The sequence below is a fragment of the Podarcis melisellensis genome (genome assembly GCF_964234715.1).
Source record: "Podarcis melisellensis genome assembly, chromosome: 2".
NCBI lineage: Eukaryota > Metazoa > Chordata > Lepidosauria > Squamata > Lacertidae > Podarcis > Podarcis melisellensis.
Genome location: NC_138529.1, coordinates 38,485,807 through 38,504,341, shown reverse-complemented (window position 1 = coordinate 38,504,341; position 18,535 = coordinate 38,485,807). Strand labels below are relative to the sequence as shown.

The 18,535-nt window shown below is 38.9% G+C and overlaps 1 protein-coding gene across 1 annotated transcript in view; it reads right to left on the bottom strand.

Moving 5' to 3' along the window:
• COX10 (cytochrome c oxidase assembly factor heme A:farnesyltransferase COX10) overlaps positions 1 to 18,535 on the bottom strand; it is a 96,366-nt gene that overhangs the window by 65,501 nt on the left and 12,330 nt on the right. Inside the window, exon 4 of the mRNA XM_081895736.1 lies at positions 17,508 to 17,632. Within this exon, the coding sequence (XP_081751862.1) occupies positions 17,508 to 17,632 (125 nt within the window). The remainder of the gene's footprint in view (positions 1 to 17,507; positions 17,633 to 18,535) is intronic.

Sequence of the window (18,535 nt, the reverse complement as noted above, 5' to 3'; positions counted from 1 at the left end):
CAACTTAAACTATGTCCTAATTCAATCCAGTACTGCTGTGTGCTACCATCAAAACATTAGAAAACCATATTATATATCCATGCATGCTTAGTTAATGAGAAAGTTAGGGGAGTGCAATGATTAAGAAGAAGCTGTAAGGAAGGAAACCTTGATTCAAACCTCATCTCAACCATGCACTCACTTGATTGCCTTAGGCAAGCCACCATCTCAGGCTCCCCGCTGAAACAGGGAAATAATAATACTGGCCACTATATAAAACTGCTGTGAGAATTTCTGAGAATCTAGGTGTACATTGCTTTGAATGTGTTACATAAACACAGAGTATTGTAAGTATACATGCAAATGTACATAGGAAGGTCGCCATGGAAATGTCGTAGCTTCTTCAGAACTAATTATTTTTTTCCCGCAGGCAAGATCTGCAATGTACTAGGCTCCTGCACATCCAAGAGCATCTCCATTCACTGCAATGCTAGACAATTAAGTGCACATGCCTTTTCCTTGTACATGTAAAGCTGCCCTTGACTTAAGAAAAGAATAAATTTTGAAGTCAATTTAATGACAGAGGAATAAATGGACAGAATGTGCTTATCTGAGGGTCGCCAGAGGTTTAGTGCAGCATATGCATGCACAATTTCTTTTTCCAATTTATTATGCCTTCATTTCCCTGTAATTGCTTCAAAACAGGAATTCAAGGTTTGAAAGAAAGTGTATTGAAGTTTTTACATCTCATGGTTGGAAACAAAAGTCTTGAAAAATCATTGTATACAAACAATAACTTAAGCTGCACTAGTTTATCAGATTTAAAGGGGGGGATTGAGTTATACATAACAAATATAGAAACAAAATTTTACTCCCAAACTGTCTTCCTGTTCTGACATACTAACCTATAGGTCACAATGTATATTTCATACTGAGGATACACACCAGTTCCAAAATTAACCACACTGATTTTAAAGATGGAGTTAACTGTCCCCAAATGAAATCAACGAGATCCAGCTTTTGTGGGACTTGCACCCATAGTAACTGCACTGGAGTCAGCCACAGTCAAAACATAATACTTTTCATATGCCTATTTAAAAGTAACGGAGATGAAGCTGATATAAGCTGCCTTTCATCCAGAACTTCACCAGCCATATTAATGAAGTCCATGTTTACATAAGCAGATATTATGTGCATTCGTTTAATTCTGAGCACACTTTTAGCGTGCACCCGAAATGCAGGGGTAAAACTAAACAGGATTAATTCAGATGACCACCGATTTCCCGAATGCTAGGATTAAGTTTAAATTCATATTAAACCTTTTAACCATTAAGACTTGCGGAATGTAACGATGCACTTGTGAAGCAGGGTTTTAAAGGGGCTTAAGTACAGAGGTAAACTCTGGGATTACATTTAAAGTAAAATAAAAGGACAGAGCAAAGTGCATCCAAGCTAAACTTGCTATAAAATAATAAACATAAAGTGTTGAAAGAGGCTTACAGTGCACAGTACTGAGGAATGGAGAAGGGAGGGGGAAAGAGAGCTTGAGACTCAGCAATGAATCAACAGAAGTGCCTCTTTTTAACTACACCCCCCTCCCCCCATTAGAGGCATTTTTCTAATTGACACTGAATTAGCATTTACTACCCTACTGCACTCTACGTGGCAAACACTTTAATGGAAACCGCTTGATGGTTTTGGCTCATGGTAGAGGTGTAACAAACAAGATTTAGTGGGCAGAGGGAATGGCAGTGTCACACTGAACAGCACACTGGCTCTCTTCTCTTTACTCATATGGGGAGCTATGCATGGACTGCTTGCCCTTGACCAGTAAATGAGCACCTCTAAAACAATGAATTAATTATGCATTCCCCGTGAGTTTGGAGACTGTGCTTAATATGATTAGTGCTGCTGTCTACCCAACTTAAGTGTTGACGTGTATTTTAAAAACTGAAAGTGGGGTGGGATGTCTTCTGATACCCAGAACATTAATTCTGAAGTCTTCTTAGTGTCTGCATAATAAAAGTGGAGCCTTCTCACAAGTGCCATAAAGGAAACAGGTCAATATACATGCACATACTCTACTGGTACTGTCTGAGGTTGTTATTCTTCATTTTCATTGAAGACAAAAAGGGGAAAATGAAAGAAATAAAAAGATCCCTCCCCCCCTTCTGCCCCCCCCCAGCAAATGTATAACATTCCAGAACATTACAATAATGAAACCATAGAAAGCAGTTTCCTTAATAACTTGCTCAATATTACCTTCTTCTTCTTACCCATAATATTCTACCATATTTGACAAGCTAATTTTCAGCTTCCTTTTGCAAATATGCTCTTTTGTGTTTAAACAGTCAGCATTTTCACATTCTCTAGACATGCATAACAATATTTCAAAACTATTTTATTTATGCAATGGATTAAATAGTGCATATGTGCCACGGCAATTTACCTAACAGTACTTAACAGTTTCACAGCCTACGACTCACCAAACTAATTTTACATGTCTATCAAGATGATTGTTTCTAATGTGCATTTCTTTGTAATAAATCTTAACTAAAATGGCTATTCATTTGTTGAAAGTAGCGGTAATAACTCATTGCAGAGGAGAAATAACTTTTAAAAATTAGACCAACACGAAAAACCCAACTGGCAAATTTAGCATGAAAAGTAAAGGAAAAAAATCTTTACAGTTGCTATGCCACAAAGGAACCCAAGTCTAAATGCAATTCATCCTGCTTCCTTTTGAAAGCCCATTTGCAATTTCTCACAATTCTTAGAGTAAACCCTTGCTGTTACCACACGATAAGATAAATTTGTAGTGTTGAACTGCGTATTGATGAGAAAGACAGTGTTGATTATAGCTCCTGGAAGACCACCCAGCAAGATAGCTGCATGCAATAACAATTTTTCCTCTTTGTCAACTAATAAGAGCTCATGGCAGGATAAAATTGACTGTTGAACACTGAATATAGTTGGGCATTTAAGGCTAGACTCTGTGCCTTTTGCAAGCTTAAAGGAACATATTCATGCTAGCTGTAGTCTGCTTCTATTTATCTTTAAGATAAATAATCTGCAACACCAGTCACTGTGAAATAATTCGGGTACAAAAACTAGTCATGCAATCTAAAGAACTTTTCTTTTGGAAGGCTTCTAATCAGGAAGGGGCGGGAAAGCAACTTACCTGCTGCTATGAGTTAGGCTGATGATTACCATGCTAGAAACTCTAGTGTTTAGCAGAGATCTCCACATTCCACAACAACGTATTTCACTTTACCACAATTATACCAGTGATAGTTCATGAAAAGCACTAGATACATTTATGAAAGGAAAAAGGCAACAGCTATTTCCAGTTACAACCTGGACTGGTTTAAAGAATCCCATAACCTTCTTGGAGTCTTGGAGCAGATGACACAATACTCGTTGATTTCCCTAAGTATTTTTTTAAAAAAAACCAACTACATTCAAATAGCTGCATGCTATTATTCTCTCTTCACGATACCTTGTTTCTTCCCTGCAAGACAGCCACTGAGCTCAGGGCAATAAAACATGCTGCGTTCATTGGAGAAAAGCTCTATCTCTCTTCTACAAAGTTGTTTTACTTTTACAGGAGGTGTTCAGAAGAAAGAGTAAGCCTATTTAGCCAGAACTATCAACAGCTATATAACATAAAAGCTGAAGAAACCAGCTTTCCTGACAATACCCAGTTTAAGTTGCTTCCTAAAGGACAGGAACAAGGAAAGGTAGCTATAGTAATGAGGCTTATCCTCCAAACTGGCAGGAATAAAATCTAGAAACACAGAAAATACATCACTGAAAACTCGAGTCAAACACCCACATGGTTCAACTTAATATGGACAGATTAAAGATATTTTGACTAGCTCTGCAGTTAAATTACATGCACCTGTTACAGCAGTATTAGTAGCACCTAGACCTCACTGCAAAAAAAGAACATGCTGGTCTACAGACATTAAACCCATACAGATTGCATTTCAAATGCTTAGCTCTGGAACAGAGCAGATTTATGCATCAATTTCACAGTTTCCTTGGGGTAAACCATTTACATAAAAATAATTCTACCTAATATACCATAAAAACAACATTTCTTAATTTAGACTCTTTACTACAAATCTGTATAATTAACTTTATGATCTGTGTAAAAAAGTGTTTTATCAGCCTCTTGTTTGCTTTATGTATCTGCAGTCTTTCCACAGCCAAGTTATATGAATTAAAAGAGAAAATTCCTGTTACCAGGCTTAATTTTAGATATCAATAAATTCAGTTATTTTATTCCCACACAGCTTTCTGGACAGTGAAATAAAGTAATTAAAATTGAAAAAAGCTAATATCACTGGTATTCCACTTCAAATTTACTTCTCAAATCTATCTGTCATCAGTCATCTATACATAGCTTACTTGCTTTTGTAGAATTATAGTCAAATACAGATATTTAGGGAAAAGGTATTGGTGGAAACCTACCCCTGCACCCAAATCTGTTCTGGCAGGTTTGGAGCACCCACAAACAGATGGGGGGGGGTGCAGGATGAACAAGGAGGAGCTAGGGAAAGGAAGTCCAACTGTACAGGCAGAAGTACTTGCACTAACAGAACAACTTCATCAATTACAACCCACATTTGCTAACTTTATCTTTCTTAGTATGCCAACCAAAAAACAAACACAGCTAACTAAAGGGTCATTCAGCCCTATTCTGATGTTAACTTGCCTTGCTGCTGACTATTATTTTAATGACTGAATTCTATTTCTTTTTGTTTTATGTATTTTATCTGTAATGTATATTTTATTAAGTCTATTTTGTATGAAACACTTGTAAACTACTTAGATATTTTTCCTGAAATGTAAGGTGGCATATAAGTTACTTAAATAAATACCGGAGGTTTAAAAATTAAACCTAAATAGAAAGTAAAATACATTATTTAAAGTATAAAACACTAGAAAAATAAAAAACATTTCTTGTGTAGCTAAAACCCTAGACATTTTTGTCAATGCTGATCAGTTCCCACCACCCCAGCAAAATAACACAAGTTATGAGATCAAGAATTTGCTCAATGTGTGATTGCACAATTTAGTTCATTATGAACTTGCAGATAATAAGGATAACTCAGTTGCAAAAAGGGGAGGGGGGCTGGCTTGCATTAAAACAAATATCACTGAATAAAGGGAGGAAAGAAATACCCTATGGCTATGATTCAGATAAAGTTATTTGTGACTAAGATCAATTAGTAAAGGATACATAAGCACAGCAGCTATCAATAATTTCTACCCACTCTTTTGTCAAAAGATTTTGAGCAACTGAATTAGTGTCTAAATACCCACACTCTTAATATTGCATTTCCCCCTGGAGCTCATACTAACAATTCCTTAATCTCAGATTGATTGTAAGTGCTTCACCCTGCCACCCATATCTGGAAATCCCACACTCCTTCAACCAGTCACAATTGCCAAGGAATCCTGCCCTCAGTCTACCCACTTACAACAACCACACCTGAACTTTTCACCAGGCAATGGAAGAGAAAGACATTAACAGGCCATCCCATATAATAGAGGGATATTTGCATGAGGTACCAGAATACTGAAGATGGAACAACAGGTCAGTTAAGAGTGAGGGAAACAAAATATATCCGTCTCCTTTTCTTAAAGCAAACCATTGCAAACAGTTCAGCAGCTGGAATTCCGATGCTACATTTATGATTATGTCTAGATTAAGAACACACACTTTATTCCTCTAACCACCACAAACCAGTACAAGAAAGGACAGCATAATTCAACCACGTACAATACATAAAATGTTAGGAGTCAAACTGATGATTTACTCTGAAGATGCTGCAAGACACATCTGGTAAAGGAAAAAAAATACTTTTACTAAAGCGCTACTAACAGATGACCGTAGTCTATTAGACTTTTTCTGATAACTTTTACATCTGCCATTAATTTTCACTTGGTTTTATCTGCTCTCCCAACCTGTATCCAATTTCACCTTGGCTTGCATTTTATTGCAATCCCAATGACAAACCCATCAACCGAAAGCACCAATCATTGCTTAAGAAAGTATACAACTAGCAAGCGTATTGCTTTCTTTTACCTAGTACAAACACAGTAAGTTCAAGTGATTTGCTCACAATAACCTCAACGGGGTTTTAAAATGCTTCTCTTAAAACATTTAAATATGAGCTGCTTCTTAGAGTATATTGTCTATGCATGGTCCTCAGAAGGGTTGACCAAGTTCGGAAAGGAATGAGACAGAAACTTTTTTGGCATGATGCACTGGGGGCAAGCCTGTAATTTAGGGCTACCTTTTAACAAGGCCCCTTTAAACCTCAGCACTATCCTGAATGGCAGTACTTGTAAATATATCTCTGCTGCTCCCTCGACAGAAAATACACCAAACTCTCAAGTATCCATTTAACACCCAAGGGTCCTACCTGTCTTTAAGGAATTTTTATAAAGTGGATGGTGACCCCAGGCTATTTGACTACTTTGTAGTAAGACATCAATGGCATTAGGAGAGATATTCCTTTGATCATCGCACTACATTTTAAAAATCCTGAATATTTCACCCATGCATGTACATTTACACTAAATAAGAAATATGCTACAAAACCACAAATGAACTCCACTGTAGTCTATGTTCCCTTATTAAAGTGGAATCCTTTGATATTTCAGCAATAAAAAAATGCCTTGATTTGCAGAGATACTTCACTGGATAAAGTTCCTTCCAGCGTGTGCTTTTCAAAGGAACCGCACAAAATCATTACAAAGTAGAAAACCAAAATACGTAATAATTATTATGATCAATTAGTAAACCCAAGGAACAGTGGGCATTTTGCAGATGTTAATTCTACCCCCCAACCTTCTACTCCAGCAACATAAAAAAATGGAAGAGAATGTCAAAAAACAAAACAAAAACCTATTCTACTGAAGCATTACCAAATTAATCACAGTTACCAGCCATTTCATGTTTGTTTTCTGTTAGGGAGATAGTTTTCTCTTCTAAAATGACTAAACCTTTTTTTAAAAGCCTTGGAAGAGAAACAAAGCTACTTGCTAAGCACTCAAAGAACATGAGGGTGTGAACATCTGTGGGGAAGGATGACGGAGATCCACAGCTAAATCATTAGTTATATTAAGATATGAAGCAGACACCCTAAGAATGGCATAAAATGTAAATGAACTTTGGAGTATAGCCGCTTAATTTGGCAGCTGTTTGACAACTGCAAAATAGAAAATTGACCTCGGACAACTGTATAAATGAAACTATTAAGCCAAAGAATTTCCCATGGAATGATACAATATACAGTACAGTAACTCTTCACATGGGAATAGATAAACGGCAGGCTGGAATTTTTATTGTCTTTGAAGATGCCAGTGTTAAACAGACTTAAATTTCACAAAGAGCAGCTATGTGTTATACTGTCACAATGTTTTAAGAAATGGAACTCAGAGGTACCAAATAACTGTAAAGAAGCATTTGTACCTTGTAGGAATTTTTTGAGTAAATTCTGGTAAGATTAGAACTTGGTCAGGTAAATTCATACTGAGACATTTAAATCCTGTCATTTCTATAGTTCTAAAATCAGCCCTGGGTACTCAAAGGAATCAAGAGATTGGTTTAGGTGTGCCTTGAAAGAGTTGCCCCAAATTTAATTATACACTTCTTTTGTATGTTCTATCAAGTTAGTAGCTGTCACTGGTCAACAACACAACACTGAAAGTGGCTTACTTAGCATGGACTAACTTGGGATACAATGACTCTCACTTTTCCTGTGAAGGCTAACTACATTGAAACATAAAGACCAATAAGAAGCCAGACTTAGTTCACATAGAAAAATAAGCCTTGCACATGTGATTACTTCATTAATTGCTCTCCATTTAAAGGGTTATGTAGATTGCACCCCATTTTCCTACAAAAAGGCCATTCCATGTTTCTAGTGTACCTCCCCCCACCAATTCTGTGAGCAGAAAGTGTACACTTCCCCCCTATGAAAGCTAGGAGCTAAATGGCACCTTAAACCTAGGTTATGGGCACAACAACAGAATGTCTAGGCACACTTTTTAATAATAAGAATACAAAGCTGAAAATGACCACAGTTAAAATATTATGTTTATTTTTCACATGGTCTAGTCCTTCCCCTGCCCACCCCCCGAATATTCTTAAGCAGGTCTCTGCTCCAGTCTTCAGAGAGTAGCTAGAAATGGGGAGGTCCTCCTTTCATTCCATTCTGCAGCTTTAATCTGAAATCTTAGTCGCAGTACTGCGCCCAGAACTCAGAAACTGCTCGTGCTAATAAAATTCCCTGTCACAAATTGCGCCAAGAACAATGGGAGTTTAAACACTGCCCTTAAGACACATTTTGTGTGTGTAGAAAAGAACATGTGGGAAATGGCCACAAGCTTTTGTATCTCTCTTGCATAAACACCAGGTTATCCAGCAGAAGCAGTGATGACTCCAACCATGTCTGCAATCCAAGGCACACTTATTTAGGAGCTTACTTCTAAGTAAACATGCGGAACACTGTACTCTTACTAATGAGGTTGAGAGTAAAGGCCAAGCCAAGTTTGTGTTCTTATATAAAATCAAGACAACTGAACATGCTTTAGGAAACGTTTTACCCTTCAGACACATGCCACTAGAGCAGATGTGACTAGTCTTAACCATAAAGAAACTTGTAACTTGCTTATGATGAGAAAACCTGTAATGTCAAAGGGTAGACAGCCAGGATTAAGCAGGCTGTCCTCTACCAAGTACATTTAAACTGTCTAAGACTTTAGAGAACTCTTGATGGAAACATCCAGAGAATCATGCTATTTTAACTGCCTAGTTAAAAAGGGCAGATGTTTAGCTGATGTATAATGTTTTTCTCCCAGTTTTTAATGCAGTCTGGTTGGGCAAAACCATTTCTCAAATATTTTTGTAAAAAGAAGCACTTCCAAATGGACTGTTTTGTCTCCTGTGCTATTTAATAAACAGAGGACTTACTTTCTGAAGCTGCTAATGTACCTTGTAAAAGGTCAGTCCAAAAAAGTTCCCACCTATTTTTTTAAAAAAATAAAATAAAATAAAGGATTACCTGTAATGAAGCCCCTTCACTTAACTGAAAAAGCCTCTGCATGAAATGGGTTGTCATGAGTCTACTGGTAACATTACATACAGCTTGGCTGTAATAAGAAACGAGATGATGTAGAGAAGATAAACAGAAGAGAGACGTTTTGCCTGTGGTACTTCAAAAATGTATAACACTTGTCTTGGCCCTACAGGCATTAATTACCACCTACTCTTTCCTTCTGATGATGCCCAAGCATGCAAGTTGCAGATATCTTGCTGCTTTTGTATTAGAATACATTAACACAATAGCTTTGTGACAGAGCCAGTGCTGTACCATTGATGGTCTTAATTCCTATCAAGAATTAATAGACTGAAAACCAACAGTACAGAAACATTTGGTGTTGTCAACTTCCATAACTTCAGAGCACAAGCATATCCAAAGGGCAACAGCAGCAATAACTGAACAGGAGTGTCATGCTATTCCCTCAGATATTTCATTTATTAAGTGAGAAACCGGCTGTTTTACAGTAATATTTTTCTATATTACTGTAAATATTACTATATGTGTTTTTTCCTACATAATATTATTGGTAGGTGGGGGGGCATCTTATTAGTGTATATTTTACTTTTCCTGGAATTGTGAAATAGTCATTCCTGAAAATGGATGAGAAATTTTGCTTTTAATATCATTAAAACCACAAAAATAATAATTAATTCACATCTTGTGTTATTCTTGAGAAAATAGATGGAAGTTATTCCCGGGCTCCAAACATTATATTTAAGGCCCCAAACGCATAGACATTCCAATTCTCATGCTATTTAAAGTAACTTTTGGTAGATAAGCAGCTTTCCACTAATATTTTCATCACTCAATATTTTGTTGCCATGCAAGAGGCATTCTTAATCTGAAACAGTTCAGGCAGCTATCCTACAAGCTAGAGAACAAAACCTAATCATTCTTGTATTTTAAGAGATAAGTATATTTGGGGATGTAGTGCCACTGCAGATTACACAGGCAGATTAATTTTATTAACTACTAAGTTTTTTCTTTGTCTGATGCTATCTCTACATTCCATCACTGCAACCCTTTAATAAGTCTTTGTTCTTCCAGCCATCGGTGCTTCCGGGGGTAAATCTGGCACTGCATCTAAAGGGAGCACCACAACTAAAGTTTTCCTGAAGATCAATCATAAAGGTAAATTGCTTCCCCCCTCCCAACTTTCCATTTTTTAAAAAATAAAAAAGTTAAGTAAATTGACAACATGCTAGTTTCTCACAGCCTTAACCACATCTGGACAGAGTATAACTTAACCTTGGTCGTAAACCTAATTTAGAATATACTCCACCAAAAAAACCACACAGATGAAGCAAGTGTGTGTGCGCATGTTATATTTTAAGACTGGCTTGCAACAAATATCTAGTTCACAAACTACCTTGTGATGTTTTTCTCATCACTTTACAAGAATCATGAGCTTATGAGAGAGAAATAAACATGAGAGGCAGCAGCTTACAAAGTGCAGCAACAGCAAAGTCAAAGAGTGTCAGTGATGACTGAAGTTGCTGGAGCTAAGATCTATGACCCACACTCATATACATTGCAAGACAACACTCTGTGGGGGCACCTCATTTGTGGAACTCTCCCCCAAAGGAGATACCGTCGTCGTCAAAGACCTTTTGGCATCACCTGAAGATGCATCTTTCCCTACCAGGTATTTGGGTGTGGAGATTAGTGATCTCTATTTTTATGCCTGCTGTTGAACTGCTATATGGTTGTATATCTATGCTGTTGGTTTTTCACCATGTTATTGTGTGTGGTGTGGGCTAGACTTTTGTTGGGGTTTGTATGCTGTATGCTGTCCTGGGACTCTATGGAATGAAAGACTGGCTAAAAGTGAAATAAGCAATCTCATATAAGTGAGTAGAAAGTACAGTCAAAAGGTTCACTCATGTGAACCTGCTCTGCTCAAACACCTTAGAATAAAGTTTACCATCAAATCTGTTGCTGTCTAATTAGCATATTTCAATTATTATACCAAAACTGTTTTGTCTATGTATTGATCTTGGGTACTTGTGAATCCAGACCCTCATGAATAAAGTTAATTGAACAAATGACACAGGAATAAGAATAACATACAAAATGTGGCCTAAGGGCTAGGAAGCATAACCCGACATTGGACTCCAGCTCCTTATTAAAAATGTGCTCCAGACTCTATGCTGGTTGGTGTGAGATTTTAACCAAGTCTGGAACTATGAATTTATGAGACAGCCATTATCCAAAGTGAGAGTTCTAGAAACAAACAGTCAATGAAACATCTACTGGCAGTATTGTTAAATGAAAGAGTTCCCACCAGACTGGAAGGTGGTGAGGAGGTAAATCAGAAATCAATTACTAGCAAAATAAAAAATGATGTAGTCATGTAACATCGACATGAAACTGCTGAGTGGGATTATCCAGAAGGTGTATGTAGCTTGGGGTTGTTTCTGGATCCTTTGCTGTCGCTTGAGGCTCTGGTGGCCTCAGTGCTGCAGAGTGCCTTCCATCAGCTTCTGCTAGTGGCCCTTCTGTACCCCATCTGGACAGGGGTAGCCTAACCTCTGTTGTCTATGCACTGCAAACCTCTAGGTTAGATTAATGCAACACATTATATGTAGGGCTGTCTCTGAAGACAGTTCTGGGCCCAATTCAAAGTGCTGGTTTGGACCTGTAAAGCTTTAAATGACTCAGGACCGCAATACCTCAAGGACACTGTCTCTCCATATGAACTGACACAGATCCTGTGATCATCACCAGAGGCCCTTCTTTGTGTGCCTCCAGAATGAGAGATCTTGGAAGGTGGCTCCCTGTTAATGGAATGCTCTCCCCAGGGGGGCCTGCCTGGTGCCTTCATTATATATATTTAGGTGCTGGCGAAAACATTGCTCTTCAACCAGCCGTTTAGCTGATTAACATTCCATGGCTTTTAAAATATGCATGTGGGAGGGGGATTATTGGTTTGTTTTTGTTTTATTATGTATTTTGTACATTTCTGTTATGTCCCATCTTCACGTGTCTCAGACAATCCTTAATTTAAAGGGGGGAATCTTCTATTAATTATTGTACAAAAGAAAAGGGAAAGTTGTTCCCATATTAGCTGCATAATGCAGACATTCTGACCTTCTTCTGACTGATGTTTATTATGAGGGGAGAATTTTGCTTTACATTGTTTCTTACAAAACCAAAATTTTGTTAGAAGTTTTGTAATGCAAACACAAAATCACCTGTATACGCACATGCACATGCACAATGGGCTTTCTAAGCTAATGCAGGAGGCTGCTCTCAGCTACAGTATTTTAAGAGGGTCTCTGCAGTGAGTTATCAGAGCCTGTTTTTAAAAATTATATAGGAATGCATCTCCCTTTGTGCATATAGACACTATCAAGCAATGTTAAAACAGCAGTGTGGATATAAATAGCAGAAAAAGACAATGCAGTCCCACTTTACACCTCTGTTGCATACAGTGCTTTGTTATGAAGCAGGTAAGTCAGGCTCTTGTTACCCTGACTCATACCAGAAATGTTTGCCAGTACACACTCAAAACTCTCATCAGCCATGACGTCTCCAAAGTATACCTGGGTTTCACAGGATTACAAGAAGCAGCATGAATGTTGCTCCACACTGACACGCTTCATATTTATAAATAAGCATGACTAAATGAAACAATTTGTGAAAAGGAAAATAACTTGTTACTTTCTCCAGTTTGTTTCTACAGCTATTTTTTTCACCCTTGCCAGGACATTTAATTCAAAATATAATGCATGCACACAACACAAATGCTTGCAAAGGTTTCCCTCCTCCCTTTGTTATGCTTATTATCTGAGACACTCTCCTTACAACGGCACCCACTAATTTATAACATTCTTCCCAAGATCCTTTATCAAGTTTCAGCCACAGGTCAAATAATTTATGCTTTAGAAAGATGATCTCTGCATTTAAAATTTATTGTACTTGTGGAGGTTGGGTCTCTAAGTGCTCATCATTTTCGCAGCTCATGAAATAATACCATCACTGATCAAACCATTCATCTTCAGTATTGAGGATTTCTTGATGCTCACCGATTTAGCGGAGTTACAATTATGAATCATCGGACTAGCCATAACTTATGATCCTCACAGTAACCAAATGAAGGTTGCCAGGCAGTTAAAATATCAAAGCAGCATATATCAGAGCATTTTTGAGCACGGAGATAGACTTCCAGTGTTGCACTTCTCCTATATTTATTATATACTGTAAATTACATCATTGGCTGCCTCCTACACTGACAGCCTTGCACTCCAGAGCTTAAACACCAGGTTTTAATAACCACCACTTGGCAATCTTTTGATCATCAGAGGAAGATGAAAGGAAGCGCTGCCTGCTGCAGGCCGTCTGCTCAGTCAAAACAAAAAGAAACTTCAGAGAAAGACAGACAGAGATGCATCAGGTGTTAATCTCAAATGAACTATACAGAAGTCAAGCGCATTGGCTCTCCATTCTCTATTAATTTCAAAAAATTCCAGGCAGCTACAAGTTGTCTCACCATGCTATACACAGGAGAAAAAGCACTTCCTCCGTGTGTGTGTGTGTGTGTGTGTGAGAGAGAGAGAGAGAGAGAGAGAGAGAGAGAGAGAGAGCACATTGCTCAGAATCTCTCAGAAAAGTTTCTCTAAACTAAATGAATCCAGTATTCAGATGTTTGTGGTTGTTCAAACCTTGTCTTAAAGCGTTTCCCCCCCCTCCAAAGGAAGTAAAGGCAGTGAAGAACATGCTCCTTCTACGTTCTGTTGAAGACAGAAGGCAGTGAGCTGACCTGCTCCCTCCTAATTAATACAATGTGGTTAGCTGTGTGGACTGTGCATTCCAACACTCCAGCCGGTATGGGCTGATAAGGCTTGTGACCAACAGGAAGCCCCATCAGTTTTCACTGGTTTCTTGCTTTGCTGGCACCCCTCCCGAAGGAAACCAAAACCACACCATGCGCCCACATAACTCAGATCTCTTTCTGTCTGGTCTGGCAGGTGGCCAGAGGCAAAACCAAGAACAAGCACCACTAACTGAATAGCCTCCCTTTGTCTTTCTAAGCTTCAACTAGGTGAAATTCAAGAAGACTCAACATGTCAAAATATTAAAATCCTGGTATTCACTACACCCTAATTGTAGTTTCCAAATGGTCCTCAACAGGGCTTTTTAAAAATAGAAAATGAGGTTCCAGAACTCTCCCTTTTTTAGGGGGAGCACCCACAACATTGCAGGGCTGCCGGAACACAACTAAGAGGTGCTAGAACTCAGTTCCAGGGGTTCCAGTTAAAAACCCACTGGTCCTCAAAGGGAAGTCCAGGTACAATGCATTTTAGTGCTGCCAGTGCATGGAGAGCTAGGCTAGGCGCAACCACCCATCTTCTGGCTTTTCTTTATTAATTTTAAGAAAGGTTTATAAGAACAAAAAATAGCAAGCATTTTACATCAAATGCCAGAAGTACAGCTATTGCAGATGCGCAATACAATTATCTAAGGCAAACATTCCCCTTCCTGCCCCCACAAATCAGAAGGGGTTAGTATATCATCACTTTTGATTTCTTCTCTTTCCCTGTGTGTTGTTTTCTTTAATTTCCACTGTATGTTTTAGAAGTTCAATACAAGATATGCAATTCCATCTGCTTCTTTCTCAAGGTACTATCACTCAAACCTAACCATAGCAGTTTATCTTTCAGCTACTAAATTCAAACCATTTTAAACATCCTGCTTTCATCTTTACAATCTTCTCCCACTTTGAACCATTCCACAGTCTCAGAAGAATGCACTTGACTTCTAAGAGGAACATGCAATCTTTCAATATTTCAATGTTGTACGTTTTGTTGTAAACAACACTACACGTTTTATCTGCATGGCAGTGCCATAAATCAATCTCTGAACTCCAAAAAAAGATATTCTTTCTACATAAAGATCTGACACTACAAAAGCTTGATTTTCAGTTTTCATAAGGAGATCAGAAAACAGGTTTACAACCCTAAAATGGGTATTGAACTAAAGTAAAAGCAGGTTAGGTAAAGCGACTGAGACTGAGGAAAACATAATTTACCTCCAGGATCACATCACAGGGTGGGATTTCCATTCCCCCCCCCCCACTTGTTTAATAAACAAAAATGGGCAATTAATCATTGAGATTTCTTTCCTATTCTACCCCCGCCCCCCCGGACTTGAGGGTGGGGCATTATATTACGCATATACAAATCTTGTAGCTCTACAAGCCTTTTGCTCAAGACTTTGGTGGAGCTCAGCTTGTTAGAGTGTTGTGCCGATAATGCCAAGGTTGCAGGTTCGATATCTCTATGGGACAACTGCATATTCCTGCATGGCAGGGGGCTGGACTAGATGATGCTCAGTGTCTCTTCCAACTCAACAATTCTACGATTCTATGACTTTATATTTGTCACTTGTTCAGTGATGTTGCCTCCACCTGCCTTGTTGCAAGAAGGACCTCCTGCAACTATACTGCATCACCATAGTTGCAAATTCTGATATTATGTCATGTGTAGTTTGGCTCTTTTGTGATGCCGACATCACACAAAAGTAATCTGTCACTCAGCCTCAGTAACAACCTGTAACCTACTCCTCAGGTATATTTTGAGGAAAAGCACAAAAAACTATAAAGGCTCACATACACTAACTAGAATAGAAGCATTGCCACCCGACCCCACCCCACTCACCATTCCCCCCTCTACCTCTTTCCCCCTTTCCTTCCTAATGTAACACTAATGTCTCACAACAAATGAAATTGATCTGTAGAAAACGCAACTGGAAAAAAGAGACATTGCACATACTTTTGTAAACTAAGAAATATGTTTTTTTTAAAAAAACACACTATACAGTGGTACCTCAGGTTAAGAACTTAATTCGTTCTGGAGGTCTGTTCTTAACCGGAAACTGTTCTTAACCTGAAGCACCATTTAGCTAATGGGGTCTCCTGCTGCCGCCGTGCTGCTGCTGCGCAATTTCTGTTCTCATCCTGAAGCAAAGTTCTTAACCCGAGGTACTATTTCTGGGTTAGTGGAGTCTGTAACCTGAAGCGTCTGTAACCTGAAGCGTCTGTAACCAGATGTACCACTGTACAGTGGAACCTCGTGTTATGTACTGTCCTCCTTGCAAACGCTTCGGGTTACGAGCTCCGCTAAAACGGAAGTAGATGCTCCCGGCTGCGAACTTTGCCCCAAGATGCGAGCGCAAGTTGCGTGCTGGCAGCGCAGGAGCAGCGGGAGGCACCATTAATGAAAGCGCGCCTCGGGTTATGAATGGTTTCGGCTTAAGAACAGAACTCCGGAACAAATTAAGTTTGTAACCGGAGGTACCACTGTATTACTACTACTAAAAGCCAGTTCTATTTCTCTGTAACATCTGAATCAGGAGAGGCCATGCAAGCCCTGGACCAGTGCCTGGATTCAGTGGTTGAATGACAGCCAATGAACCAACCTCTAAAGATGGACTTACTGTGGGTAGGTAGTTCCCAAGTCCAGAAAATTAGTCCACTCCTTGCTTTGGATGGGGTCATGCTCTCACTGAAAGAGCAGGTTCATAATCTGGGAGCACTTCTGGATCTATATCTGTCACTAGAGGCCTTAGTGGCTAGGAGTGCATTTTACCAGCTTGGGTTGGTAAGACAGCTCCAGCCATTTGTGTATCAGGATAGCCTGACCACTGTCGGCTATGCGCTCATAACTCCAGATGGGATTACTGCAATGTGCTTATGTGGGGCTGCCCTTGGAGCTGCAACTAGTGCAAAAGGTGGCAGCTTGATCACTCAGTAGGATGGAATATCACAATCAGATTACACCACTGCTGAAAGAATTGCACTGGCTGCGAATTAGCTACCAGGCTAGGTTCAAGGTGCTGTACTGGACTAAAAAGCCTTATGCAGAATGAGAACAGGGTACCCAAAAAGGTAATCTCATCCCCTAAATACCCAGTTGACCACTATATTCTGCAGGAGGGCATCCAGCAGACACAAATCTATCCAAAGGTCCATTCCACACGATCTCAGAATTGCACCTTTAGCATGGCAGCACCTACCCTTTGAAATTCCCTCCCATTATATGGCAGAAGCAGCACCTTATTTATGTAACAATAAACCATAGTTTCAAGAATGTACACCTGAATTTTCTTCAGTTCCCCCCAACCCAGCACTGTGTCTATTTTGTTTATTTTTACTACTGCTGCCAAAATAGGTGGAGTCTTTGGGAGCCAGAAAAACTGCTTGCACCCCGACTGCCGCTTTTATACCATCAAAAGTAGCACCACTTTGACAAGACTTTAATGCTGTCTTAACTCGTGGTCCCAAATAAACATGTTATGCTTGATGTTCATATTTTGATCTATCATCACACAGGAACTGCAAAAATGAGTAACTTTGTATATTCATAGCACTGAGCTGTGAAGACAAGATAATGATGAAGCACCAACCTGGTTGATGGAATTAGCAGCGCAGGATGATAGGCCTGTTCCAAGGGAGGCAAGCAGGAAACACGTTAGGTCAAATGGTACAGGTGCCATTGCAAATCCAGCTGAGGCAGTACTTACAACCAGGGCTGTAATGCAAACACACACTTTAGTACCAACATGTTAATAAAATATATCGCTTACAGTTTTGCAGCTGGAACCACTGCATATCAATTACAATATTATAAAGACAACTTCATCACAGACAACTTTGAGTTTTTCCAGCTCTGAGTCATCCTTACTCTTTTTGATAATACTGCCATGATAACAGTGTCCTCCCCCTGCCTCGTGATTAAAACAAGATAAATAGAAGAAGCTGCTCCTGCTCTCAGAAATATGAGGGTGTGTTCCTATGTTGGCACATAATAGTATACTCTCTGCATGTGGCCTTTAGCAACTTGCCTAGGGTGAGTATAAACTTCCACCAAGCAACTAGGCATATTCCCATAACCAGGAAGCTAAAGTCACATGTGCAACCACTATCACACTACTCAGCTCTCTCTTCCACCCTTCTACCCTTATGACAGTTAAAAAACAGCATAATGAAAAGATTATGGCTGAAAGGAAAGATGGAGATGGAGAGGTAAGTCACTGGTGTTGCCAGAAAAAAATCACAAACGACATATTTTGCTGCCTCCCTATTTGAGTTTTGTCAGAAACACTGGGTTTCCATTAGTAAAGGTAAATGCCTTCCTTTAAATTCTGACAAGAAGTTTTAATTAAATTTATCAGAGCGAATACTCAAAATCTATTTATTTTAACAAAACACCAGTTCATTTATAGAAGGAGGGAGGGGGAGCTGTCTGTATGGCATTATCATTACAATGACCCTCAAAGAAGTTCTAACATACTGTAGCCAGTGTTCTAATTAAAGTCTCCATTGATTTCTCCAGATTAATTTCAGGCAGTCATTTCATTGCGACTTATCAGGATCTCATTAAAAGCAGCTGCACTACATTCTCATTTATCCAACTGGAATAGATATTTCTGTA